The 27,944-nt window shown below is 39.7% G+C and overlaps 2 protein-coding genes across 2 annotated transcripts in view; both read left to right on the plus strand.

Annotated features, from left to right (window-relative positions):
• Positions 1–480: 480 nt before the first annotated feature.
• Positions 481–6,394, plus strand: LOC128704865 (tether containing UBX domain for GLUT4; the record flags this gene model as incomplete). The annotated part of the gene is given in 5 exon segments (XM_053800039.2): positions 481–605; positions 1,354–1,487; positions 2,982–3,205; positions 4,223–4,400; positions 5,733–6,394. Coding segments are annotated over 5 exon segments (836 nt in total), but the record flags the coding sequence as incomplete, so codon positions are not given.
• Positions 6,395–11,472: 5,078 nt separating this feature from the next.
• Polr2B (RNA polymerase II subunit RpII140) overlaps positions 11,473–27,944 on the plus strand; it is a 42,189-nt gene continuing 25,717 nt past the window's right edge. The window contains exons 1-7 of the mRNA XM_070104346.1: positions 11,473–11,622; positions 15,307–15,533; positions 17,895–18,099; positions 18,332–18,459; positions 18,831–18,989; positions 19,143–19,307; positions 20,064–20,380. Coding sequence (XP_069960447.1) covers positions 11,595–11,622; positions 15,307–15,533; positions 17,895–18,099; positions 18,332–18,459; positions 18,831–18,989; positions 19,143–19,307; positions 20,064–20,380 — 1,229 coding nt within the window. The 5' untranslated portion in view covers positions 11,473–11,594. The remainder of the gene's footprint in view (positions 11,623–15,306; positions 15,534–17,894; positions 18,100–18,331; positions 18,460–18,830; positions 18,990–19,142; positions 19,308–20,063; positions 20,381–27,944) is intronic.

A 27,944-nucleotide genomic window follows, 5' to 3' on the forward strand; every position in this document is an offset into this window, starting at 1 on the left:
TGAGGCAAAATTTTTGCAATTAAAGTAAGCGGTATGCGAAATAATCGCTATGTGATGCCATCGTTATGCGGGGGTCCACTGTATTACCATTCTCTAATAGAAGTGAAACAAAAATCTGATCTTTTTTTTTTTTTTTAAGGGTCAGGTTTGCTGACATTTTCTGTCTCATGAACATATATAATAGTAGATGAACCTTACATTCAGAAACCCCTGTATCCACTCACTCTGATCTAATGCTCACACAACTCAGGAAATTGTAATAATACGATTGCTAGCAAACCATAGAACGGGTGGGGTTTGAACCCATGGTAAACAAGTCCTAAAACTGTGGGTTTTTTGGATCCACCCGTTCGTGGTTTTTTACACTCGCACAAGCTTGTTGAATTCTTCAGTCCCATGCACTCAAAAACCTTAGTCCCCCTCAGATTATACCAATTAATAATAATAAACCATGTAAGTAATCACATTTGAAATATTCAGAGGGAAGTGAACAGATGAAATCACTGCTGCCAATGGATGTAGATGGGAATGATGTACCTTTGTCAGCAAACGTACCTGCTGATGCTGAACCTTCACTAGTGCTGACTAAGGAGAAAGTAATTAAGGTGTGGATTTTCTGGGTTTGTTGTAATTTTTATGATTGCCTGTTTGTTATAATACAGATGTGCAAACACAACTCAGCTTTAGTTCTGTGCTCTGATTGTGGAAAACAATTTGACAAATGGGCATCATAGAAGCTGATGTAGAAATGCTCAGTGGATCATTGAAATAGCTTGGGCAAAAGTTCAGGAGGTAGGTTCAGGAGGTAGGTTCAGGAGTGAGTGAGTGAGTGAGTGAGTGAGTGAGTGAGTGAGTGTGTGAGTGTGTGAGTGTGTGAGTGTGTGAGTGTGTGAGTGTGTGAGTGTGTGAGTGTGTGAGTGTGTGAGTGTGTGAGTGTGTGAGTGTGTGAGTGTGTGTGTGTGTGTGTGTGTGTGTGTGTGTGTGTGTGTGTGTGTGTGTGTGTGTGTGTGTGTGTGTGTGTGTGTGTGTGCATGCTTGTAAGTTCTGGACATGCATAGTACTCTGAGCACTTCACCTTGCAAGGATGTTTCTTGATGATGGTGAAGGACTCTTAATCCAAGGAATTGGAGATATTGTCGTCTTCAGGAATAATAATTATGTAAACACTAGAAAAACTTTTATGTAGACCACTTGATTTGTGTAACTTAACAAAACATGAATATTATCACTACTGAAAGCAAAAACTGTACTAAAACATACAAAAATAGTACTAAAAAATTTAACAATGTTAAAAAAAAAATTAGCACTAAAAACAAAATTAATAGGTACTTACAGGTATTTTTTTTTTCTCAGCTTGGTTCCAACAATGCCATCCTCTTCAGTATGGATGATGCACCTTCAACTCATGTTCATGACGAAGATGACACTTTCTTTGAGCTGTCTGCAAATGAAGTGAAGAAATTACACCAGGAACAACTGAAAGAACTGTGTGTACTGAAAGACTTTTTCATGTGTATAAGTTTTGAGTTTAGTTGTTGAGTCCTTAACACAAATATGAGAATGATCACTGCTCAAGGCAGAAAACAATCCCTGTTTTTTAAGCAATAAAGCACTGTGAATATTGTAAATACAGCCTCTTCTCACTTAGCGACGTACTCGTTTACCGACCACTTGGACTTACAACCATCTCTCCAACCAGTATGCAAATCTGAGTAATGTATATTAGAGCTGATTTACTGTATTCTGTTTATTACAGTATACAGTACACTACTGTATGAACATTTAAAAATATACTAGAAATGTTATAAATGGTGCAAAGGTGGCATTAATAAAATACCTAAAGATGGTTGACACAAACCCAATACCAATATAGTATGCTCCTCTCTAAACGACTAATTCACTTACCCACCTACTCTTAGAAACGGAACCCCGTCGTTAAGTGGGGAGAGGCTGTACTCATACTGGAGGTACTATCTTGAGACACTTGCTGCATGTTGCAACAATCACCAGTGTACCACAGCTGTTGCTACACTGCTAACTAGTGGCCTGGTAGCTAAAGCTCCCGCTTCACACACGGAGGGCCCGGGTTCGATTCCCGGCGGGTGGAAACATTTCGACACATTTCCTTACACTTGTTGTCCTGTTCACCTAGCAGCAAATAGGTACCTGGGTGTTAGTCGACTGGTGTGGGTCGCATCCTGGGGGACAAGATTAAGGACCCCAATGGAAATAAGTTAGACAGTCCTCGATGACGCACTGACTTTCTTGGGTTATCCTGGGTGGCTAACCCTCCGGGGTTAAAAATCCGAACGAAATCTTATCTCTCTCTCTTATCTCTTCCCTTCTCCATTTCATAGAATTGATACATTCCTATTATTTTTTTTTTTTTTGACTATTAGCAAAGACTTCATAATACATTTAAGCAATTTTGTTTATTTACTTATTTATTTTTACTCCTCCTTTCTGCTTATTAGATTTTGAATGAATGAGGTGCTTTTATCCAGACTATTTATAAAGAAACTGAACATCACTTTTAATCTTATTGAAAAAGTTTAAATTAAAAAAAGTCTGAAAACCCATAACATTTTAACACAGTTCGGACCATTTTTTGTAGTTTCTGGTTCTTTCTTTGCTTCTCTTGACTAATTTTTTTTTATACCTGACAGTAATTTTCATACATAAAGTGTAGGTAAACTTTTCAGCTATAGACCATATTGATAGTGTCTGATATTTTTATTTATCTGTACAATTTGACTCGCAGCATCAAGTAAGAGAAAATTTTGAGCATATGTATGTCATGTAGATATTTTTTGTTTGTACATCACTGCATACTAGTGGCTTTCTTTTGTGAGTAACAGTATTTTATTACTGCAAACTACATTACCTGTACACTGCAGAAAAGAAATAAATGTATTTGTATTTTTGTATTTGTACTATTAGAGCAAGATTATTTTTTTTTTTTTTTTGTGTGTGTTCATCAGGCATGAGTTGGCAGAAGCACCTATTATGACCCAGCAAATGCGAGAAATGGAGAAAAATGCCAAAATCCTCACTGCTCTCAGCAGATTTCCTGTCACCCAGCTGCGAATACATTTTCCAGATGATCATGTCATTCAGGCATCATTCAACTCTTCTGACACTATTGCTTCTGTGGTGGAATTCATTAAACAGTTTATAACTGATCCTACAGCAGAATTTAGTCTACGTAAGTTTTTTCTTTTTATGAATAAATGGTTTAGAAAACCAACAGGTTGCTAAATAGGACACTTGGGAATTTTTAGTCTGGAAACTTTTCACCAGTGCAGAGAAATGGTGGAAGATGAGGACTGATTACCTCAAATTCCTCCTCATCTTCTACTGTTTCTCTGCATTGGACTGAAGAAGCCACTGGCTGTTGAAACATTTCCTTACTAAAGATTCCCAAGTGTTGCACAAGTGTCTTATTTATTTTTTTTTATCATAGTGCAGTTTTGAAGATGCTGATATTTTTTGTACTACTGTAGTAATTTATACTTACAATTTATTATTGTGTAGTATATTTTCACACAGAAAGTTTAAGGGAGCAAGGGGCTTGTAACTGCTTTTGTATAAATTACTAAATGTAAAAAGAACTCTCTAGTTTTATTGTTGTTTTGGGTCGCTCTATCTCAGTGGAAGATGGCTGGTATGTTGACAAAAAAAAAAAGGTTTAAATTTATAAGAAAAAAGCTGGGCTGAGTAGTTTGTATAGGGAATATTGTCTTGTAAATTCCCCAGGTTTACATGCTAGTAAATGCACAAAGAAAGTTTGGAAACATTAACATTCTAGCCTTTGTAACATGGTAATATACAGTTTACATTATTGATTTTAAAATACATCAAACCAGAAATAAGAGTGGTTGTTAAACAGCTGTTATTAAAGACACGAGAGCAAACACTTTTGACATTTTATTATGGATATGTTTTAGACCAGGAACTTTGTTCACTTCAAAGTTTCAAAGATTGAATTCTAACTTCTCAATGAAGAACATTTTTAGATGGAAGTTGACTAAGTCAAATAACTCTTTGAAGGACCAAGGTTTCTCTTCAATCAAATAATCCACTTGGTCAGCTTCAGCTGATTTGTACAGTACAATAATTGGCATGAGTTCTTTAACCATGGATTGGAGATATCTGTTGAGAGGTCCTTATATTTGGCTTTCTATTGCAGATAAACTGATTATGTATTAATATTGAATTGCAGATACCAGACATCCTCCTAGAGTTCTTTCACATGATATGACACTCATAGCTGCTGAATGTGTTCCAAATGCTCGTGTTTATTTTGTACGTTCTAATGGAGGGCCTCCTTATTTGAACGATGATACACTAGCCAAGAAGTCATCATTTGCAAGTGCCTGTGGCAGCCTGGTACAGAGAAAGTGAGTAGAATGGTACATAAGTATTCTTGTGATATACCTATAACCAGTTTTGAGGGTTTTTCTACTCTTACAGCCAAGTTTTTCTGGTGATTACCTGTTCAACCAGGCTGTTGCAGTTGGCAGCCTTCTGACCTTCATAGCCATCACAACTTAGTTGTCTGTCACCTGACAAAGGTATTGATAGAGTTTACTTTTGTAGAATAACATCAAAACGCAAGGAATATTGTTGCACATGAATGGTATACAATACCGACAAGATGCAAATTAGACACACACATGCAACATCTACATTAAAGATAGCCAGATGTTGCATATTTGTCAGATTTTCACAAGGAATACTGTTGTTTGCTTTCTTCCATTTTTTTGCATATTCTAACCTATCTAGATTATTAATGTAATGAAAAGAATCATTAAATAAGTAGGTCATTCTGCACTTCTTAACACCTCTAGAAAATTTAGTTTTTCTTTGATATGGATATTGACTCTCTTCATGTGTTAGGCTTGGACTTACTACTAATGACTGAAGACATCTGAAGTATGAAGCAGGACTCACAAGGCTTTCTTTTGAACAGTATCGTGCCTGCACTCTAAAGAAGGGGTTTTGGATATTTACTGTTTGGAGGGTCATCTGTACTGTTGTATCTGCAAGCCTCTGGCAAAACAGTGATAGTGTGAATGATGGTGAAGGTGTTTCTCTTTTGGGTTGCCCTGCCTCAGTTGGAGATGGCCAGTATGTTAAAACAAAAAAAAAAGTCAACAGACTGTAAAGTGGGTTCAGTTATGCTGCACTAGAATTTATATGACCCTTCCTTAAATGTCCTGATGCCTTCACCTAGGATGATCTCTCAAGAGTTCCCCACCATCATTGTGCAGATTCTTTGATTTCTCATCTTGGACTAACTTGCTATGCCAACTTGACTTTCCTCTTTAGCATGTGAACACACCCTTCATGCTTCTCTTTCTCTGACATCAGCAGCCCTCTGCCTTGTTCTCTTTAACCCTTTAGTGCATTTTTTTTTTTAACACGTTGGCTGTTTACCACCAAAGCAGGGTGACCCAAAAGAAAGAAAAACCCTAAAAGTGCATTATCCTGCAAAAATAATAAGCACTCCATGAGGAAGTGGAAGAGAATCCTTCCTCTGTAAGCCATGTGTGTCGTAAGAGGCAACTCAAATACTAGGGGCAAGGGACTAGTAATCCCTTCTGTATAAATTATTAAATATGAAAAGAAGTAAAGCTACATTTCTTCTTCTTTGGGTCATCTTGCCCTGGTGGGAGAGAGATGTTGTGGTAAAACAAAAAAAATAATAATTATTTTTTCTTAAATTTCAGGCAACGAAGAAAAGCTTGTAATGAATCTTCAACAGCATATTCTGCTACTGTAAGTTCAAGTCCAATGCCACCGGCCACAGAGATTGATGATGAAGAAGCAATGTACAGGAGGACAAGTAATCGAGCCACTGGAGCTGTACCTAAGTTACCAAAGTGGTTCAAGATGGGGAAGTGATAGTTAGTTTTAACAGTGTTTAAGGACTATTCTTTCTGCTTAACAGTTTGTAGCTTAAGTATTTTTTACATTTTGTTTCCTAAAAAATGAAATCTTGAATTCAAGATTTATTGTATGACTTTCTTTAGACTGTAAATGGTTAATGAAAGTCAATTAAAAATATTTTTTCTTGTCATATCAGTCATTGCCCTCCCCCCCCAAAAAACTATTTTCACCGTTACCCATTCCAAAACTATCTTGTTAGATATGCATGGATATCACAATTCAAACCATCTTGCGAACTGCAATGTTGCAACCATCTTTCAGAGTGCAGGCAGTGTACTTCCCACTCCTAGAATTGAAATCCAGCTAATATTATCAGTAATATTATTTTAAACTTTTTTAATTATTAAGAATTAATGTGGAAACCTTGTTAGATGTAAATTGTTTTATGTTCCGAATTTTACAAGTCATAAAATGACACAATAACAGCTAATATAAGCCCAAATTTTTTTTTTCAAAATCCCTAAGTTTTGAGTTATGGTGTACTGTATTCATATTTCTGTGAGGTAAATAAAGTTTTATTGGATACTTTGACTGCACTGGCTGGGCCCTTCAAGGCAAAGGTGTCTTGATGCTGATGAAGGGCTCTTGATCCAAAGAATTAGAGCTATCTCCTCATCCTTAGATCAAACCTGATTATCATTGCCCCAGCACTGTATGATCCTTCTGGCTTTACCACTTTCCCATGAATATAATAATGTACTAGATGGGGCTTCTAACACCAGGGTGGTCACCAAGCTTCATCAAGCGCTGCCACTGTGTATGTGCTGCACATGGAGACCCATGTACGTAATAACCTGTACGTAAGAGACTGAAATTTATAATGACGTTTCAGCCCAACTTGGACCATTAACTAGTTACACAAGAACTTTCTTCCTGAAGACAATAGTACATCCTTACTAAGTAAGTGGTTCATTCAAATGACATTCCTTGATGTTGGTGAAATACCCTTGATCCAGGGAATTGGAGCTACCCTTTTCTTTTTCAAGTCAAAGCTGATTACCTGTCATGCCTCAGACACATTATGACCCTTACTGGTTTCACACTTCCCCATGAGTAGAATAAAAATAAAGAAGTCCAGTGTACAGGGAAGTCGCGAAAAAGGTGGACCCTGCCTGTTATTCATCTATATGTTGATTACTGAGGCTATTGCTCCGACTCTTGGCCCCCGACCAGGCCTCCTGATTGACAGCTTAATTCTTTCAAGTGCCTTGATATTAGTAAAGGTCCCTTGATCCAAGGAATCTGAGCTACCTTCCAATTCATACACTGCCTCCCATAGGCACTGTATGATTCCAACACCTTTAGCACTTCCTTGTGAATATAAGAATAGAAGTCTATACTGGAAATTTTCATAATACATGTACCTGGAGAGGGTTTCGGGGGTCAGTGCCCCCACTGTCGGGTCTGCGACCAGGCTTCATGGTGGATCAGGGCCTGATCAACCAGGCTGTTACTGTTGGCCGCATGCAACCTGACGTACAAACCACAGCCCGTGTTGCTAAAGCAACAACTTCAAGAATCATCAAAAAAGAAATGACAAATTAGCCAACCTGCACCGTTTAATAGGTTTAGCGCTTCTTTTTTATTATAATAATAATGCACCGTTTAATCTTTTTGCCACTGTGTGACCCTTGTGGGTTTAGTGCTTAGTTTTGATTATAATAATTAATTTCTTTGCCTCTAGCGAAGCAAGTACCTGTATAGAGCAAACAGAATTTAGAATGCTATTAGGGGCAAGCCATTACTGTGTATACATACAGCAAATATGTTATATACCAACAAGTATGTTAATAAAACACTATGCAGGTTCTGGCATTGTACTGAGGAGACATTTCTTCTGCAAGGGACTTTATCAATTTTCACAGAGATGTACCAGTTCCCTGAATTAAGCCTGAATACCTTCCATCCCCTCTCCACAGGCGCTGTATAATCCTATGGGTTTAGCGCTTCCCCCTTGATTATAATAATAATAATTATAATCACAGAGCTGTAAAATAAGAGCCTAGGTGTATATAGAGTGGATAGACGTGAGATATAAAGATGGACAAGTGATGTCACCTGCAGTAATGTGCTCATCCACATTACTGTAGGTGACATTTTAGTGCTGTATGGCCCTTGTGGTTTAGCGCTTAGTTATAAGTAGTATAATAATAATACAGGTGATATTCAATGTCTCAAATGTTCTTGGAAGTAAATCACTTTGTCTTGTATAGGTTATCTTAGGTAATTCACATGTGTTACTATGATGATAATTATAATCAACTGACCCCTCAAGGAAGGTTCCTTGATACTGGTGAGGGGCTCTTGATCTAGGGAACTGGATCTGTGCTCCAGTTCCCTGAATGCCTTTCATCATTCCCCAGTGTGCTCTATAATCCTGCAAGTTTAACACTCCCCCATTATTATAACAAATGACCATAAACTGCTTGTGGGGAGAAAAAGATCGTAAAGAGAGGATATTGGAGAATCTAAGAGATTGATACCTCTTATGGGAGGATCCTTGATGCTGGTGAGGGGCTCTTGATCTAGGGAACTAGATCTGTGCTCCGGTTCCCTGAATTGAGTCTGAATACCGTCCATCCCCCACCCCACATGCACTATAATCCTATGGGTTTAGCGCTCCCCCATGATTACAATAATAATAATCCAATGACCCCATAATTATAATAATAATAATAATCCTTATCCAATGAATATATTAAATTCCCTGTTTAGCGCTTCTTTTTTATACTAAAAAAAATGCCTAGGCATGCTAGTGGCCTTTGTAATTTACATTTTACAACATATAAACCAAACATTGTAAGCTTAACAAGGAAATAAAAAAATAATTTTTAATTTTAAATTCCCCTGAGATGTTTGTTTTTAATTGCATTTACGACCAAGTGGTGCATAATAAACATATTAAACTAACTAACTCCTGCCGCTGTATAGTCCTTGTGGCTTAGCGCTTCTTTTTTGATTATAATAATAATAATATGGTTCCTGCCTTAACTAATTCACTTGCTAGACAATTCCACTGCCTGACAACTCTATGACTGAAGAAATACTTCCTAACATTCCTGTGACTCATCTGAGTCTTCAACTTCCAATTGTGACCTTTTGTTTCTGTGTCCCATCTCTGGAACATCCTGTCTCTGTCCACCTTATCTATTCCACGCAGTATTTTGTATGTCGTTATCATGTCTCCCCTGACCGTCCTGTCCTCCACTGTCGTCAGACCGATTTCCCTCAACCTTTCTTCATAGGACATTCCCTTTGACTCTGGAACTAACCTTGTTGCAAACCTTTGCACTTTCTCTAATTTCTTGACGTGTTTGACCAGGTGTGGGTTCCAAACAGGTGCTGCATACTCCAGTATGGGCCTTACGTACACAGTGTACAGTGTCTTGACCGATTCCTTACTAAGGTATCGGAACGCTGTTCTCAGGTTTGCCAGGCGCCCATATGCTGCAGCAGTTATCTGGTTGATGTGTGCTTCCGGAGACATGCTCGGTGTTATACTCACCCCAAGATCTTTCTCCTTGAGTGAGGTTTGTAGTCTTTGGCCACCTAGCCTATACTCCGTTTACGATATTCTTTGTCCCTCTCCGATCTTCATGACTTTGCATTTGGTGGGGTTAAGTTCGAGAAACCAGTAAGCAATTAAGTAAATAATTAAGTAAATACTTGCCACATATCAGGCCAGTTTAAAATATGGTCTTCTTGCTCACCTCTTTAATAATACTGATACTCTTAAATTTGACTTGAGGTCAGTCTAAAATAATAATGATAATTGATAAACTTAATTACAAAATATGATTAACATTTCATTCAGAAAACGTGATATTATTGAAATTCTTTATATACAGCCACTTGCGCCTAAATATTAATTAGGATAAAAAAATTGATGGACAGGTACCAAGAGCTGGATTATTATTTTTGTCAAAAAATCAGAGTCAAAAGTGTTGCATATCGGTTTAAAAAAATAGGGGGGAGTTGGATGATAGCTCTAGGCCTTTCTGTTGCAATCAGCACAACAGGAGCTTGCAAAGTTGCAGAAATAAGTAATCAGAACGAATTTGCTAAGATTACTTGCTTATTTCTGCAACTTTGGAAGCTCCTGATGATGTGTCGATTGCAACGCGAAAGGCCTAGAGCTATCATTCAACTCCTCTTGTGGTTCTTTTACATGTTAGTATGTATGATACTTGTACTTATGTGTACCTGTACCCAAATAAACTTAATTAAGCTGAGTCACAACTGGAAGTTGACACCTCAGTCACAGGGATGTTAGGAAATATTTCTTTAGCTTTGAGTTGTCAAGAAGTGGAATAATCTGGAGCGTGTAGTGGTAAGTTAGTTTAGTTAAGTACAAGTACTCATGAGTACAATTACACAAATTATCATGCATATTAACATATGTATGATAAGGCCCGGTGGCCTGGTGGCTAAAGCTCCCGCTTCACACACGGAGGGCGCGGGTTCGATTCCCGGCGGGTGGAAACATTTCGACACGTTTCCTTACACCTGTTGTCCTGTTCACCTAGCAGCAAATAGGTACCTGGGTGTTAGTCGACTGGTGTGGGTCGCATCCTGGGGGACAAGATTAAGGACCCCAATGGAAATAAGTTAGACAGTCCTCGATGACGCACTGACTTTCTTGGGTTATCCTGGGTGGCTAACCCTCCGGGGTTAAAAATCCGAACGAAATCTTATCTTATCTTATACATAGTGTAAATTACCCACTGGGATAACCCAAAAAAGTCAAAATGACTTATTTTCAGTGGGATTCATGATCCTTACATAGTAAGTTTTTAGTAAGTATATAGGTACAAATACATATAAATACAGTTACACGAAGGACCCCAATGGAAATAAGTCACTCTGTCTGACTTTTTTGGGTTATCCTAGGTTCTCTACACATAAGATAAGATAAGATAAGATAAGATTTCGTTCGGATTTTTAACCCCGGAGGGTTAGCCACCCAGGATAACCCAAAAAAGTCAGTGCGTCATCGAGGACTGTCTAACTTATTTCCATTGGGGTCCTTAATCTTGTCCCCCAGGATGCGACCCACACCAGTCGACTAACACCCAGGTACCTATTTGCTGCTAGGTGAACAGGACAACAGGTGTAAGGAAACGTGTCGAAATGTTTCCACCCGCCGGGAATCGAACCCGGGCCCTCCGTGTGTGAAGCGGGAGCTTTAGCCACCAGGCCACCGGGCCATATGCTGCTGTGTATGATAATTCTATGTAACTATATTTGTGTATACCTGAATAAACTTACTTACTTACTTATAACATTGTAACATAAATTACTCAGGATAACCCCCAAAAAAGTCAGATAAACTTATTTATTTCTGTAGCTTTAAGAAGAGGTACGATAAGGCGCTTGAAATAGAGGGAGAAAGAGTGGTCCTAATAGTGACTAGCAAAGAGGCGGGTCCAAGAGCTGTGACTCGACCCCTACAACCACAAATAAGCAAGTACTTGATCAATAGATTCGCTACTTATAGCGGTAACTTGGATGAGAGTTGTGGCAACACTGAGTGTAGCGGCAGTAGTGACCAGGAAGGTGCTGGTCAGGTTACGTTGACTCCAGTTTTCTGCGCTTTAATTTGACAAAAAGGAACGTTTTTTTTGTCATTTCGTGTAGTCAAGATGATGGCTTACGCTGACATAGATGAAGGTGAGTTATAGACGGGGGGAAAGTCACATTAATTGATGGAAATAAGTCACTGACTGACTTTTTTGGATTATCCTGGTAGTTTGTTTTAGTCTATGATAATTTGTGTAATAATTGTATTTGTGTACCTGTACCTAAATAAACTTATTGGTGAGGGGCTCATGATCCAAGGAAGTGGACTTGGCCTTTCCTTATATATAACCTGTTTACCCCCCTTTTCCAGGTGATATTACTGTAATACTGGAATTCATTACCTGTAAATATAAAAGAAACACTACCTGTTTATAAATTCAAGTCTCTTCTCAAAGATCACTTACTCACCCAAAACCAAATAAATACTGAATAACTGAACCTTATAAATTGTATATCTTAAATGTTTCTCACAATTATATCACATAAATGTTAAACCTAAAACCCAATCTAACTTTATTATTTTTTAAATACACTACCTAACAGAATACTCCATTCTACTGAATGTACAACAATGCATACAACCATATGACCTGTCTTTGTAATACTCACTTGTGCTTTATAGTAATCTGTTTACATTAAAGTTTTATCACTGATGTCATCATTGCTTAGTTCATCTTAAGTTAATTTTAAGCCAGCCCGTAATGCTATGCATAGTATAAGTGGCTTTGGCATACTGCTCTTACCTGTATTTGTTGTACCTGTATGTGTGCTCAAATTTTTAAATAAATAAATAAATAAATAAATAAATAAATAAATATGAGGTTCCTTGATGCTGGTGAGGGGCTCTTGATCCAGGGAATTGAATCTGTACTCCACTTCCCTAAATTAAGCCTAAATGCCTTCCATCTCCCCCCACAGGTGCTGTATAATCCCTACGGGTTTAGCGCCCCCCATAATATATGATGTCAGACTTGAACCCTTAACTATTAATATATAATAACTACTACTATCTTTATTTACTACAAGTACATGTACAAGGTATACAGACCATAGCTGACATCAGTGACATACTACTATATAGAAAAACCCTTGTTATGCTGAGCATTTCCTGCAAATTAGGTCAGTTTTGTCCCAGGATGGGACCCACACCAGTCCACTAACACCCAGGTACCTATTTTACTGGTGGGTGAACATAGGCAATCGGTGTAAGGAAACACGCCCAGTGTTTCTACCCTCACCAGGAATTGAACCTGATCACTCACCGTGTGAAGCGAGAGCTTTAGCCACTAGGCCACGGGGCACTATGGGGTTATATTAATGACTGATTTCTACTGTATCTTACAGCTAGGCTTTATTAAGATACTACAAGTAGATACTACTGCAGTCGAAATTGCTGACCTGGAGAGTGTACAAAGAACTTTGACGGCACAGGCCAAGCCCATGATGACACTCTTCAGGTCACTTGTACTATCTAGGCTGGAATATTGCTGCACACTAACAGCACCTTTCAAGGCAGGTGAAATTGCCGACCTAGAAAATGTACAGAGAACTTTCACGGCGCGCATAACGGAGATAAAACACCTCAATTATTGGGAGCGCTTGAGGTTCCTAAACCTGTATTCCCTGGAACGCAGGAGGGAGAGATACATGATTATATACACCTGGAAAATCCTAGAGGGACTAGTACCGAACTTGCACACGAAAATCACCCACTACGAAAGCAAAAGACTTGGCAGACGATGCACCATCCCCCCAATGAAAAGCAGGGGTGTCACTAGCACGTTAAGAGACCATACAATAAGTGTCAGGGGCCCGAGACTGTTCAACTGCCTCCCAGCACACATAAGGGGGATTACCAACAGACCCCTGGCAGTCTTCAAGCTGGCACTGGACAAGCACCTAAAGTCAGTTCCGGATCAGCCGGGCTGTGGCTCGTATGTTGGTTTGCGTGCAGCCAGCAGCAACAGCCTGGTTGATCAGGCTCTGATCCACCAGGAGGCCTGGTCTCAGACCGGGCCGCGGGGGCGTTGACCCCCGGAACTCTCTCCAGGTAAACTCCAGGCACACATAAGTACGATAAGGCACGTAAATTACTGGGAACAGTTGAAGTCCCTTGATTTGCATTCCCTGGAATGCAGGTGAGAGAGATACATGATAATATACACTTGGAAAATCCTAGAGGGATTAGTACCAAACTTGCACATGAAAATCACTCCCTGTGAAAGCAAAAGACTTGGCAGGAAATGCAGCATTCCCCCAATGAAAAGCAGGGGTGTCATGAGTACCCTGAGAGACAAAACAGTAAGTGTCCAGGGCCCAAAACTGTTAACTGCCTCCCAGCATACATAAGGGGGATTACCAATAGTCCCCTGGATGTCTTCAAGAAGGCACTGGACAGGCTCCTAAAGTCATTATATGACCAGCTGGGCTGTGGTTCATACGTCAGTTTGTGTGCGGCCAGCAGTAATAACTTGGTTGATCAGACCCTGATCTGCCACGAGGCCTGATCTCAGACCAAGCCATGGGGGCATTGACCCCTGAAACCCCTCCAGGTATACCCCAGTGGTAACAAGTCACTTTGTGACTTTTTTTGGGGGGTTATCCTAGGTAATATACACATGTTAAATTATGTATGATAATTGTATTTATGTGGACCTGTACATAAATAAACTTGCGTGCAGGTTATTTCTGCATTGTTCCAGTCACAGTATTGTCTTTTTATTCTTTACTGGTTTATTTTTTGCAAGAAAAATTTGCTGGATGTAACGATTGTGGTTATTAATGTTAAGTGGGTTAATTAAGTTACGTTTTTACCATTTCACAAAATAATGCTATCCTTAATGTAAAACCCCTCAATATTTTACAATTTAAGCTACATATTTTATCTTCAAAATCCACCTAGGCCTGGTCTCAGACCAAGCCACGGAGGCGTTGACCCCCAAAACCCTCTCCAGGTAATCTCCGGGAGTGACATTATTACCAATGCTGGACTCTTAGAAATCATAAAGTGCCTTGATGCGGTGAGCAGCTTTTAATCCAAAGAATTGGAGCTATTTCCCTCTCTTTTGATTAAATCATCTTATCTTTTATGTTGATTTTGTTAAGGATTTCAAAAGAAATAAGATGATTTGATTTGGTTATCCGAGATTAAATTTATATAATGTACAGTGTATGCCCTCAAGACCATTGGGATTTTTTTAAATAGCTAAAGCCTAAATAAAACTTAAATATATGCATAGTCTGTGTGCAGTGAAGACATGCTTGTCAATTCTCAATGTGAGTGCTATCAAAGTGTTAAAGATTTCTTCTGAGTATCTTCCAGCTGAACTTCCAGGTGAAGGCAGTACTAGAGTTAGCTAGAAAGGAGACAGATTCTTAGAGAATAGCAAGGTCTGATTCCCTGACTGTACTTCAGTTACTTTGTTTCCTGTTACTTCTGTATCTCCATGGCACTTGTTGGTTTCATACAGAATTCTCACCTACTAGAAGGGAGCATTCAGAACATTTTATTTTGGAATTGTTTAATACAGTACTTGGTATCAGATAAAATAGTCAAGATATGTATCTATACCATAACAATTCCAAGAGTCTGCCAGCAAAACAAAGATTTTTCACATTCTGTATATCTTGAAAAAAGTACCTGAAACATCCCTGCCCTCTTCATTGGAAATTTATGATAAAAATAATAATTTTAATTCAGCATGATACTATGGTTATGCAGAGTTGGGTGGCATTTAGTTGTGTGTAGAAATCCCATAGTTATTTCTTTTCCAGATCTCGCATATGGGGATGAAGATGGAGATGAAATTTCTCCTGACATCTGGCAGGAGGCTTGCTGGCTTGTAATCTCCTCTTACTTTGATGAGAAAGGCCTGGTACGGCAACAGCTGGACTCATTTGATGAGTTCATAACTATGACTATACAGAGAATTGTTGAAGATTCTCAAGCTATTGATCTACAGGCTGAGGCTCAGCATACAGGTGGTGAACTGGAGACCCCGGTAAGACTGTGCTTCAGTATGGTTGTATGAAAGTGATTCTTCCAAGAAATACTGTATGTTTGTCCTTGGGTTTTAAATTGAAATAAGTCACATGGACCTTATTGGATTATCATAGGTTAAGTCTACATATAGTTCATATAGTCGGACTTGAGTCCTGGAAATGGGAAGTACAATGCCTGCACTTTAAAGGAGGGGTTTGGGATATTGGCAGTTTGGAGGGATATGTTGTGTATCTTTATACGTATATGCTTCTAAGCTGTTGTATTCTGAGCACCTCTGCAAAAGCAGTGATAATGTGTGAGTGTGGTGAAAGTGTTGAATGATGATGAAAGTATTTTCTTTTTGGGGTTTTTTTTATTTTTTGGGTCACCCTGCCTCGGTGGGAGACGGCCGACTTTTTGAAAAAAAAAAAAAAAAAAAAAGTCTGCATAATGAACTATTGACTCCTGCCTGAAACATCTGTTTGTCATCAAAACTACAGTATTGTACAAATTTACACAGCTATTTACAGAATATTTTTCTGAATGAAGCTTGTCTGAAATGAAGTATGGTAGTTTATTAACTTTGTGAACATAATACATTGTTGCATAGGCTTCAGATGTCTGCTAACCTTTACTCTCAAGGAAGGTTCCTTGATGTTAGTGAGGGTTTTTTGATCCAAGGAATTGGAATTATCCTGCACTTCCTTGAATCATACTCAATTACCTCCCATTCCTCAGGTGCCAAGAGATCCCATAGGGATCTTTCAGCACCTTCTCCCTAAATATAATAATAATTGGCTGACTTTTCCTCAAGTCTTTTCACATCTGGTTTGATGAAATTCTGTAGTTCTTTTTCCTGTAATATTTCCATTACAGTGAAGGTCTGGTCCTGGTAATGAGGTGATCACTGAGACCAACAACAGACAAAAGCCAGTAGTATAGCACTAATTTCTGTGTGGCCACTGAGAATATTGAAATGAATACAGTAGATTCTGATACTAGATAATAAAAAGTGGTAGATTTAGCATGGCCATGGTGTGTACAGCATTTTGGGCCTACTTAATTAAAATTAATTGATTCTATAAAATATACAGTTGTGGGGCTGTTTAAGCTTCAGTTTGGTAAGAGCTCCATATAACAGAAATGTGTAGGATCATGATGGGTGATTGTGTGGCGAGTGTTTTCAAAAGGAACTGTCGTTTATGTAACAAGTACACCTACCATCCGACTTACGACCTGCTCGACTTACGACCACTCGACTTGCGACCGTGTTTTTTATGCCAAATTTCTGGGAAATAAACAACTATTTGTGTTGTACACAGTGTTTATCCTAAACCTTACAGTATAAAATACAGTACTAACAACATAAAAAGTAAAGTAAAACATGAAATACCAAAATAAAACAATAAAATAAAGTCATTACAAAAATGTTTTGTTGATATTCAGTAGTAAAGTTCGACTTACGACCATTTCGACTTACGACCGGTTTCTAGGAACCGAACTCGGTCGTAAGTCGGATGGTAGGTGTACATGTATATGTGAAAATTCTTGGTAGTTTGGTAGTACATCTTTTATCTTGGGCAGGTAGTTAGCCAAGTTGGGTGACAGAAGTCACCTGAACCATCTTCTGAATCTCTCACATGTTTACCTGATCTATTTTTTTCTTTAGTAATTTCTAATTTGTAACATGATAGTTCAGGAGTGATAAAAAATTTATCTAACATACCCACCAAAGTATGTGTTTTTTGTGTATGTCAGATACTTATTATGAAGTACTGTATGTTGAATCTTTACCATGGGAAAGCAGTGTACTGTACTGTATAAATTCATGCCCCAATGATAATTGATAATTCTACTTATGTGTACCTGTGCCTAAATAAACTTAAAAGGAAAGAACAAATTCTGTAGGTTTCATTATACAGATTATCCCCCAGGGGATACATTCCAAGAAACTGCCATGGATAGTAGCAAACACTGTATATAAGTGGTTTTTTGTTTGCATACATACATATTATAAAGTGTAATTGATAAATTATGCACAATAAGTCGAGAATTGGCACTTTTTCACAGAGAGGAAGCACCTCGTGGCTTCTTGTAGGCTTCGATGAGCTACCAGTATCACTACTTTTGTACTCTGAGTAAGCAAAATTAAGGGTTAATTTTGGGTCATGGTAAACCATGGAAACTGGACCCATGGATACAGGGGTCCTACTGTATTTTTTGTGTGTAGAAGTGGCAAGATTAATCTGAAGAGTATGACTGTATAACGAGATGATCTTTATAGGGAGAGCAACAGATAGAATTAGGAATTATTACTAGAGTCTCAAAACATAAGTACTTGGAAATAGGGGGAAATCGTAATGCTCTTCATTTTTTGCAGCCTCGTCACCTGCTAAAATTTGAGCAGATTTATCTCAGTAAGCCTACCAACTGGGAAAAGGATGGTTATAATTACAGTATGATGCCTAATGAGGCCCGCTTGAGGAACCTGACTTACAGTTCTCCACTATATGTTGATATAGTTAAGACTGTCATCAGGGAAGGAGAGAAGCCTATAGAACATAAGGATGAAAAAATTTACATTGGTATGTATATCAGATATTTTTAGCATGTACTGTATTTTTCTTATCTAGCTTTCTTGTATTATTTAAAAAAATGTCTGTTTATGGGGTACAGGAAATAATTTAATCTGTTACAAATAATTAGAAGAAACAAAATTTGTTACTAATTACTGTCTGTTCAAATATAAAAAGTACATAGAATGTGTTTTCAAGTTTGTGAATTTTTCAATAGTAGAAATTACATTCTGAACTCCAGGTAAAATCCCCATCATGCTGCGATCAACATACTGCTTATTGAGTGGGCTCACTGATCGTGACCTTCATGAGGTGAACGAGTGTCCCCTTGATCCCGGGGGATATTTTATTATCAATGGCTCTGAGAAGGTTAGTACAAGAGTGACTGTTTTAGGTCATTTGAATTGGGATGTCTGCACACTTCTGGCAAGACAGCTATTGAATGAACAATGATGAATGTTGCCTTATTTGGATGACCTTACCTTGGGAGACAGCCAATGTGTTAAAAAAAAAATAACAATTGGTGGCTATAACATTAAAAAATAATAATTATAATAGAGGCTTTTTTGTCTGCTTATCAGTTTTCACTTACAATGACTGATCTTATTAATTCATATGTAGTGCTGAGAGAAACTTAACAGTTAAAAGAATTGTTTTGGTATGTGAAATATTGTATATTTTCAATAATATGTACATAGTAATCATTTTAGATAATAGCTATAAATTTTCTCTCTAATTAGGTGCTGATTGCCCAGGAGAAGATGGCAACTAATACTGTATACGTCTTCAGCATGAAAGATGGGAAATATGCATATAAATGTGAAATCCGCTCCTGTATTGAGCACTCTGCTCGACCTGTGTCAACACTCTGGATCAACATGATGGCTAGGGGTGGTAGTGTAAGTGATTATATTTTTTACACCATTAATGAAGAAAAATATTAACATTTCCGGGATCATTTATGTCAGTCAGTGGGAGACGGACAGTGTGTTAAAAAAAAATCAGTGTATAAATGTGATTTTTTTTTTTTTAACTTGTTACTACTTTTACAGAGTGCAAAAAAATCAGCTATTGGTCAGCGGATCATTGGTGTTCTACCATATGTGAAACAGGAAATTCCAGTGATGATTGTTTTTCGGGCGCTAGGATTTGTAGCAGATAGAGATATCCTGGAGCACATCATCTATGATTTCGACGATCCAGAAATGATGGAAATGGTAAGTGTTTGCTTTTAAATTCTTTGTATTTCTTTACAGTATGAAGAGCTATGTTGCATTTTATTTCTCTGAAGGGAAATTGAACAGTTGACAACTGTGTGTTTAACCTTGAAGTTTGATTGCTTTATATTAGCCACACACTCGAGTATGTTTTCAGAAAGCAGGGTAATTGTCATTGTCATGGTTGTCCATAATTCTTTGTAATGTTTTGCTCAAACGTGTTACAAGTGTTTCTTCTGTTTTCAAAGACTGGGTTAATTGTCCTTGTTTATCCGTGGTTCTTTAATGTTGGGGTATTGCAATTGCAGACACATGATAAACATTTAACCAGATAATTCTTAACAAATATTGGGTAGTTTTTGGAGTAGGTATCTAGACTGGACACAATGTGGTTCTTACTATAACCTTTCAGTATATGACCTAATGAACACTGAGAGCCTTGCAAGAGATATTTCTTGATTCCAGTGAGAGGTTATTGATTTAAGGAATTGGCTCTATACTTCCCTTTCTTGGATTGAACCTGAATGCCTCCCATTTCCCCAGATCTTGTATGACCCCTCTGGGTTTTGTGCTTCCCAAGTATGTGATGATAAACACTGATGTACTGTAGCTGACATGTCTGTTAATTTAGGAAATTGGGTATTAAATGTTCATTGTAGCTGACATGTCTGTTAATTTAGGAAATTGGGTATTAAATGTTCATTTTGTTTCAGGCTTTTTGCAAATCTTACTTTCTTCACGATACTTTTTTCTTAGGTAAAACCATCTTTGGATGAAGCCTTCGTAATTCAGGAGCAAAATGTTGCTCTTAATTTCATTGGAGCGCGTGGTGCAAGGCCTGGCGTTACGAAGGAAAAACGTGTCAAGTACGCTCGAGAAATTTTGCAGAAGGAAATGTTGCCACATGTTGGTGTGTCAGACTTCTGTGAGACTAAGAAGGCCTATTTTCTTGGCTATATGGTTCATAGACTGCTGTTGGCAGCCTTAGGTCGACGAGAACTAGACGATCGTGATCACTATGGAAACAAGAGGTTGGATTTGGCTGGTCCTCTTATGGCACTGCTCTTCAGAGGGTAAGCATGAGGGGAAAATTTTGTACATAACATGTTTTAGGTAAGAAAATTCTCTTAGTCCCATTCATTGCCTAAATCTGCCTAGAATTTTTTTCCATTAACCATGTAAATCCTGTTTATGCAGCAGCCAATAGAAAAAGTTTTAACCATTTCATTCTTCCCTATGATTACAATAATATAGATATTAAAACATTGATAAAATGTCTTGTAAGGATGGTCCCATCCTTCCAAATGAGTTGGAAAAGAACTGTTTGTATAGGAAACTATAGATATGATTGCTTTACTGAATGTGTTTTGAGACAGGGGAAGAAAATGATGTACTATTACTGAATAGAAATTAGTTACTTAATATTGTCAAAAATAAGAAAAAGTTTTGGAGTGAGACTAACAAGTTAAGGAAGCCTAGAGAACAAATGGATTTGTCAGTTAAAAATAGGAGAGGAGAGTTATTAAATGGAGAGTTAGAGGTATTGGGAAGATTGAGGGAATATTTTGAGGAATTGTTAAATGTTGATGAAGATAGGGAAGCTGTGATTTCGTGTATAGGGCAAGGAGGAATAACATCTTTAGGAGTGAGGAAGAGCCAGTTGTGAGTGGGGGGGAAGTTCGTGAGGCAGTAGGTAAAATGAAAGGGGGTAAGGCAGCCGGGATTGATGGGATACCTGGAGGTTACCTGGAGGTTATTCCGGGGATCAACGCCCCCGCGGCCCGGTCCATGACCAGGCCTCCCGATGGATCAGGGCCTGATCAACTAGGCTGTTACTGCTGGCCGCACACAGTCCAACGTACGAGCCACAGCCCGGCTGATCCAGCACTGACTTTAGGTATCTGTCCAGCTCTCTCTTGAAGGTAGCCAGGGGTTTATTGGCAATTCCCCTAATGCTTGATGGGAGGCTGTTGAACAGTTTCGGGCCCCGGACACTTATGGTGTTTTCTCTTAGTGTACCAATGGCGCCCCTACTTTTTATTGGGGGCATTTTGCATCGCCTGCCCAGTCTTTTACTTTCGTAGGGAGTGATTTCTGTGTGCAGATTTGGGACCATTCCTTCCAAGATTTTCCAAGTGTAGATTATGATATATCTCTCCCTCCTGCGTTCCAACGAGTACAAGTCAAGTGCTTCCAAGCGTTCCCAGTAGTTAAGGTGCTTGACAGAACTTATACGTGCAGTAAAGGATCTCTGTACACTCTCTAGATCTGCGATTTCACCTGCTTTGAATGGAGATGTTAATGTACAGCAGTATTCCAGCCTAGAGAGAAGAAGTGATTTGAAAAGGATCATCATGGGCTTGGCATCTCTCGTTTTGAAAGTTCTCATTATCCATCCTATCATTTTCTTTGCACGTGTGATCGTGGCACTGTTGTGATCCTTGAAAGTGAGATCCTCAGACATTACTACTCCCAGGTTCCTTACATTATTTTTGCGCTCTATTGTATGGCCGGAGTCAGTAGTATACAGTGGACCCCCGCATAGCGACTTTAATCCGTGCAAGAGGGCTGATTGTTATGCGAAATGTTCGGTATGCGAATGAATTTTCCCCATAAGAAATAATGGAAATCAAATTAATCCGTGCAAGACACCCAAAAGTATGAAAATTTTTTTTTTTACCACATGAAATATACATTTTCCTACACACAAAGAGAAGGATACATGCACAATAGTAGAGTAGTACATGCACAATATATATTGTGCATGTACTAGTCTACTAAATGAAGAATAAATGACACTTACCTTTATTGAAGATGCAGCAATGACTGATGAGACACTGTGTCCTGGGAGTGCCTTTTCCTCCTGAGTACTGTAGGTCCTGTTTGGCATTTTCTTCCAGAACAGGCCTTATCACACTGTGTATGCCACTACGATTCTTAAATCTCTCAAACCAACCTTTGCTGGCTTTAAATTCACCAATATGAGCACTAGTTCAAGGCATTTTTCCCTGTTCACCTGGGTGTTAGTCGACTGGTGTGGGTTGCATCCTGGGAAACAAGATTAAGGACCCCAATGGAAATAAGTTAGACAGTCTTCGATGACACTGACTTTTTTGGGTTATCCTGGGTGGCAAATCCTCTGGGGTTAATTGTTTCTTGGTATTCTCAATAAGCCACACCAACAACGGTGCTACAGCAGCAGCAGCAGCTGACGGTGGTACAGCAGCAACAGACGATGCTACAGCAGCAACAGACGATGCTACAGCAGCAGCAGACGATGCTACAGCAGCAGCAGACGATGCTACAGCAGCAACAGACGATGCTACAGCAGCAGCAGACGATGCTACAGCAGCAGTAGACGATGCTACAGCAGCAGCAGACAATGCTACAGCAGCAGCAGACGATGCTACAGCAGCAGCAGACGATGCTACAGCAGCAGCAGACGATGCTACAGCAGCAGCAGACGGTACTACAGCAGCAGCAGCAGCAGCTGACGGTGGTACAACAGCAGCAGCAGCAGCTGACGGTGGTACAACAGCAGCAGCAGCTGACGGTGGTACAACAGCAGCAGCAGCTGTACCACCAATAGTAGCGATGGTTGATTGGGGTTTATTATACAACCTGGCCAGCTCGGAGACACGCACTCCACTTTCATACTTATCAATGATCTTTTTCTTCATCTCTATAGTAATTCTCACCCTTATTGCTGTAGGGTTGGCACTAGAAGCTTTCTTGGGGCCCATGGTCACTTATTTTCCAGAAAAAATCACCAAAAACACTGTAATAATACGAACTGTTCCGATTGTATGCTTGGATGTTACCGCGGAGGCTGGCTGGTAAACAATGCCACCGGCTGAACATGTGAGCGTGGCTCAGGCCGCACATTGGACGCGTCTCGGATGAAGAGCGGTGAGCGGGTTTTTGGGCGGTATGCGAGGCAAAATTTTTGCGAAAAAAGCGAGCGGTATGCGGATTGTACGGTATGCTATGCGTGCGGTTTGCGGGGGTCCACTGTACTCTGTTCTAGTTATTATCTCCTCCAGTTTTCCATAACGGAGTAGTTGGAATTTGTCCTCATTGAACATCATATTGTTTACCGTTGCCCACTGGAAAACTTTGTTTATATCTTCTTGGAGGTTAACCGCGTCCTTAGCAGATGACAGCCTCATGCAGATCCTAGTATCATCCGCAAAGGATGATACGGTGCTGTGGTGTATATCTCTGTTTATGTCTGATATGAGGATAAGGAATAAGATGGGGGTGAGTACTGTGCCTTGTGGAACAGAGCTCTTCACTATGGCAGCCTCCGATTTAACTCTGTTGACCACTACTCTTTGTGTTCGATTTGTTAGGAAGTTGAAGATCCATCTCCCCACTTACCCAGTTATTCCTTTAGCACGTGTTTTATGGGCTATTACGCCATGATCGCATTTGTCAAATGCTTTTGCAAAGTCTGTGTATATTACATCTGCATTCTGATTTTCTTCCAGTGCATCCAAGGCCATGTCATAGTGATCCAGTAGTTGTGAGAGGCAGGAGCGACCTGCCCTGAACCCATGTTGTCCTGGATTGTGCAGATTTTGGGAATCCAGGTGATTTGCAATCCTGCTTCTTAGCACTCTTTCAAAGATTTTTATGATGTGGGACGTCAGAGCTATTGGTCTATAGTTCTTAGCTAATGCTTTGCTACCACCTTTATGGAGTGGGGCTATATCCATTGTTTTAAGTGACTGTGGAATTTCACCCATGTCCAAGCTCCTCCTCCATAGTGTACTTAGGGCACGCGAGAGGGGTTTCTTGCAGTTCTTAATGAAAACAGAGTTCCACGAGTCTGGGCCCGGGGCTGAGTGCATAGGCATGTTGTCAATGGCTTTTTTGAAATCTATCGGAGTTAGGGTAATGTCGGAAATCTGGCATACATTTATGGAGCTTTGAGGCTCATTCATGAAGAAATCATTTGGGTCGTCGATCCTCAGACCGATTAGTGGTTCACTAAACACAGAGTCGCACTGGGATTTCAATATTTCACTCATTTCCTTGTTGTCATCTGTGTAAGTCCCATCCTGTCTGAGTAAGGGCCCGATACTAGATGTGGTATTTGCCTTGTTTTTGGCATATGAAAAGAAATATTTTGAATTTCTTTCAATTTCACTAATAGCTTTAAGCTCCTCCTGCCTCTCCTGGTTCCTGTAAGAGTCATTTAGCTTAAGTTCTATAGTTTCCACTTCCCTGGTCAGCGCCTCCTTTCGTGTATCAGATATTCTAGCACTCCTGAGGAGCTCAGTGACTCTTCATCGTCTTCTGTAGAGGGAGCATCTTTTTCTCTCCAGTTTACTCCTACTCTTCTTTCTTAGGGGAATATGCCTAGAACATGCTTCGGCTACCAGGAAGTTGATCCTTTCAAGGCACTGGTTTGGATCCATGTCATTTAAGACATCTTCCCAACATGTTTCATTTAGGACATGGTTTACCTGGTCCCAGTTGATGTTCTTGTTGTTGAAGTTGTATTTTGTGAAGACACCTTCACAGGTACATGCATTCTGCTGATCAGGACCCCTATGCATGTACGTCTGGACTTCGATTAGATTGTGATCGGAATTAGTTGTTTTTGATATTCTTATGTCTCTTATCAGGTCCTCATTATTTGTGAAGATAAGGTCAAATGTGTTTTCTAGTCTTGTTGGCTCCACTATCTGCTGGCTTAAGGTGTGTTTTTCGCAGAGACTTAGTAGCTCATGTGTGTGTGACCTTTCATCTGCGCTACCTCCGGGGATTGTTTCAGCTATAACATTATTTGCTACATTCTTCCATTTTGTATGCCTTAGGTTGAAATCACCAAGCAGTAAGATGTTTGGGGATGGAGCTGGAAGGTTTTCCAAACAGTAATCAATTTTCAGTAGCTGTTCCTTGAACTGTTGTGAGGTTGCATCTGGTGGCTTGTATACAACCACGATGACTAGGTTTTGGTTCTCGATCTTTATTGATAGAACTTCAACTACCTCATTTGTGGTGTTCAGCAACTCCGTGCAGATAAGGGACTCTTTGACATACAGGCCAACCCCCCCTTGTTGCCTGTTTTTTCTGTCGCATCTAAAAAGGTTGTAACCACTTATCCATATTTCACTGTCAAAGTGATCTTTTGTGTGAGTCTCTGTGAAGGCTGCAAACATTGCATTAGACTCCTCTAGAAGTCCACTGATAAAAGGTATTTTGTTGTTGGTGGATGGCTTAAGGCCCTGTATATTAGCAAATATGAACGAGGTTGTATTCTGTGTTTGTTGGGGGGATTTTGTTATTGGCATCAGTAGTTGTAATTCTGGAGGGCCATGGGTGGCCACTGGCTGCGCCTCCAGTCCAACAAGGCTCCAAGGTGGTGGACTATTTTTGTTATTTCCTTCCATTTTCTTTTTTCGTTTCCTGCCACTAAAAAATCACCTGGAGTTGGGTTGTCGTAGCTACTATTGTTTGTCTTGTGGGGTCTGTGCCTCCTGGTCCCTTTTAGATGGTATGCAGGGCACTCGATGTTGTAACACTGCTTCTGGAGGACCGAGGAGTGGCACATTTTTGGGTGAAAGAAAGTACAGGAAGAACGACACACTCCTTTAGACAGGAGGTCGCTACATTTTTTGGGATGGTCAAAGTTGCATGTCCCATTTTTTCCCCCGTTATTCCATGCTTACAGATGCCCCAAGCATAATAATTGCACAAATTCACCTTTGGTTGAGAATTGTTGGGAGGTGTGTTGTCAATTTCTGCAGGTTCTGGGACTGCACTATAATCCTCAGTATCCAAGCCAGGGCCACCCCGTCCTGGATTCCATCTACTTTCCCCAGTAGAGGAAGGAGGAGACTCCTCTCCAACATCTGTACTGTGGGCCACGGTCTTGTGCAATGATGGTTGTATATTTACGGTTTTAGATGGTAGTATATTTACTGTTTTTGTGGTGGTTTTGGTAGTGTCCCTAGGAGTAAGGCTGGGGGCTGGGTCTGGGTCGGCACTGGGGCTGGGGCTGGGTCTGGGTCAGCGGCTGGGCCCGGGCCAGCGGCTGGGCCTGGGCCAGCACCAGCACTGTGGGTATTAGTGCTATGACTGGGGGAGCCTGGGCCAGCACCAGCACTGTGGGTATTAGTGCTATGACTGGGGGATGGATCTGGCTTAGCACTATGTGGGTGACTAGATAGTTTCGAGTCATCTGTTGTGGTATGGACATTCTGCATTTTTTGATACACTATCTCTTGCTCCCATGTTTTATATATTTTTGGTAGACTATCCAAGAGGTCATCCTTGTTTTCTTGATTATTTTTATCATTTATTACTCTCCTTAGTACCTTTCTGATACCTGCCCAAAGTTCTACATCTTTATTGCACAACCAGAAGCACCTTGCTAGTTCGAAATGTTAGTTAGAAATGTTAAAAGAAGGTGGGGATATAGTTTTGGAGTGGTTGGTGCAATTATTTAATAAATGTATGGAAGAGGGTAAGGTACCTAGGGATTGGCAGAGAGCATGCATAGTTCCTTTGTATAAAGGCAAAGGGGACAAAAGAGAGTGCAAAAATTATAGGGGGATAAGTCTGTTGAGTATACCTGGTAAAGTGTATGGTAGTTATTATTAAAAGAATTAAGAATAAGATGGAGAATAGGATAGCAGATGAACAAGGAGGCTTAAGGAAAGGTAGGGGGGGTGTGTGGACCAGGTGTTTACAGTGAAACATGTAAGTGAACAGTATTTAGGTAAGGCTAAAGAGGTTTTAGGGCATTTATGAATTTGGAAAAGGCGTATGAAAGGGTGGATAGGGGGGCAATGTGGCAGATGTTGCAGGTGTATGGTGTAGGAGGTAGGTTATTGAAAGCAGTGAAGAGTTTTTACGAGGATAGTGAGGCTCAAGTTAGAGTATGTAGGAAAGAGGGAAATTATTTCCCAGTAAAAGTAGGCCTTAGACAAGGATGTGTGATGTCACCGTGGTTGTTTAATATATTTATACATGGGGTTGTAAGAGAAGTAAATGCGAGGGTCTTGGCAAGAGGCGTGGAGTTAAAAGATAAAGAATCACACACAAAGTGGGAGTAGTCACAGTTGCTCTTTGCTGATGACACTGTGCTCTTGGGAGATTCTGAAGAGAAGTTGCAGAGATGGGTGGATGAATTTGGTAGGGTGTGCAGAAGAAGAAAATTAAAAGTGAATACAGGAAAGAGTAAGGTAATGAGGATAACAAAAAGATTAGGTGATGAAAGATTGGATATCAGATTGGAGGGAGAGAGTATGGAGGAGGTGAATGTATTCAGATATTTGGGAGTGGACGTGTCAGCGGATGGGTCTATGAAAGATGAGGTGAATCATAGAATTGATGAGGGGAAAAGAGTGAGTGGTGCACTTCGGAGTCTGTGGAGGCAAAGAACTTTGTCCTTGGAGGCAAAGAGGGGAATGTATGAGAGTATAGTTTTACCAACGCTCTTATATGGGTGTGAAGCATGGGTGATGAGTGTTGCAGCAAGGAGAAGGCTGGAGGCAGTGGAGATGTCATGTCTGAGGGCAATGTGTGGTGTGAATATAATGCAGAGAATTCGTAGTTTGGAAGTTAGGAGGAGGTGCAGGATTACCAAAACTGTTGTCCAGAGGACTGAGGAAGGGTTGTTGA

The sequence above is a fragment of the Cherax quadricarinatus genome, chromosome 91, assembly GCF_038502225.1.
Source record: "Cherax quadricarinatus isolate ZL_2023a chromosome 91, ASM3850222v1, whole genome shotgun sequence".
Classification (NCBI taxonomy): Eukaryota; Metazoa; Arthropoda; class Malacostraca; order Decapoda; family Parastacidae; genus Cherax; species Cherax quadricarinatus.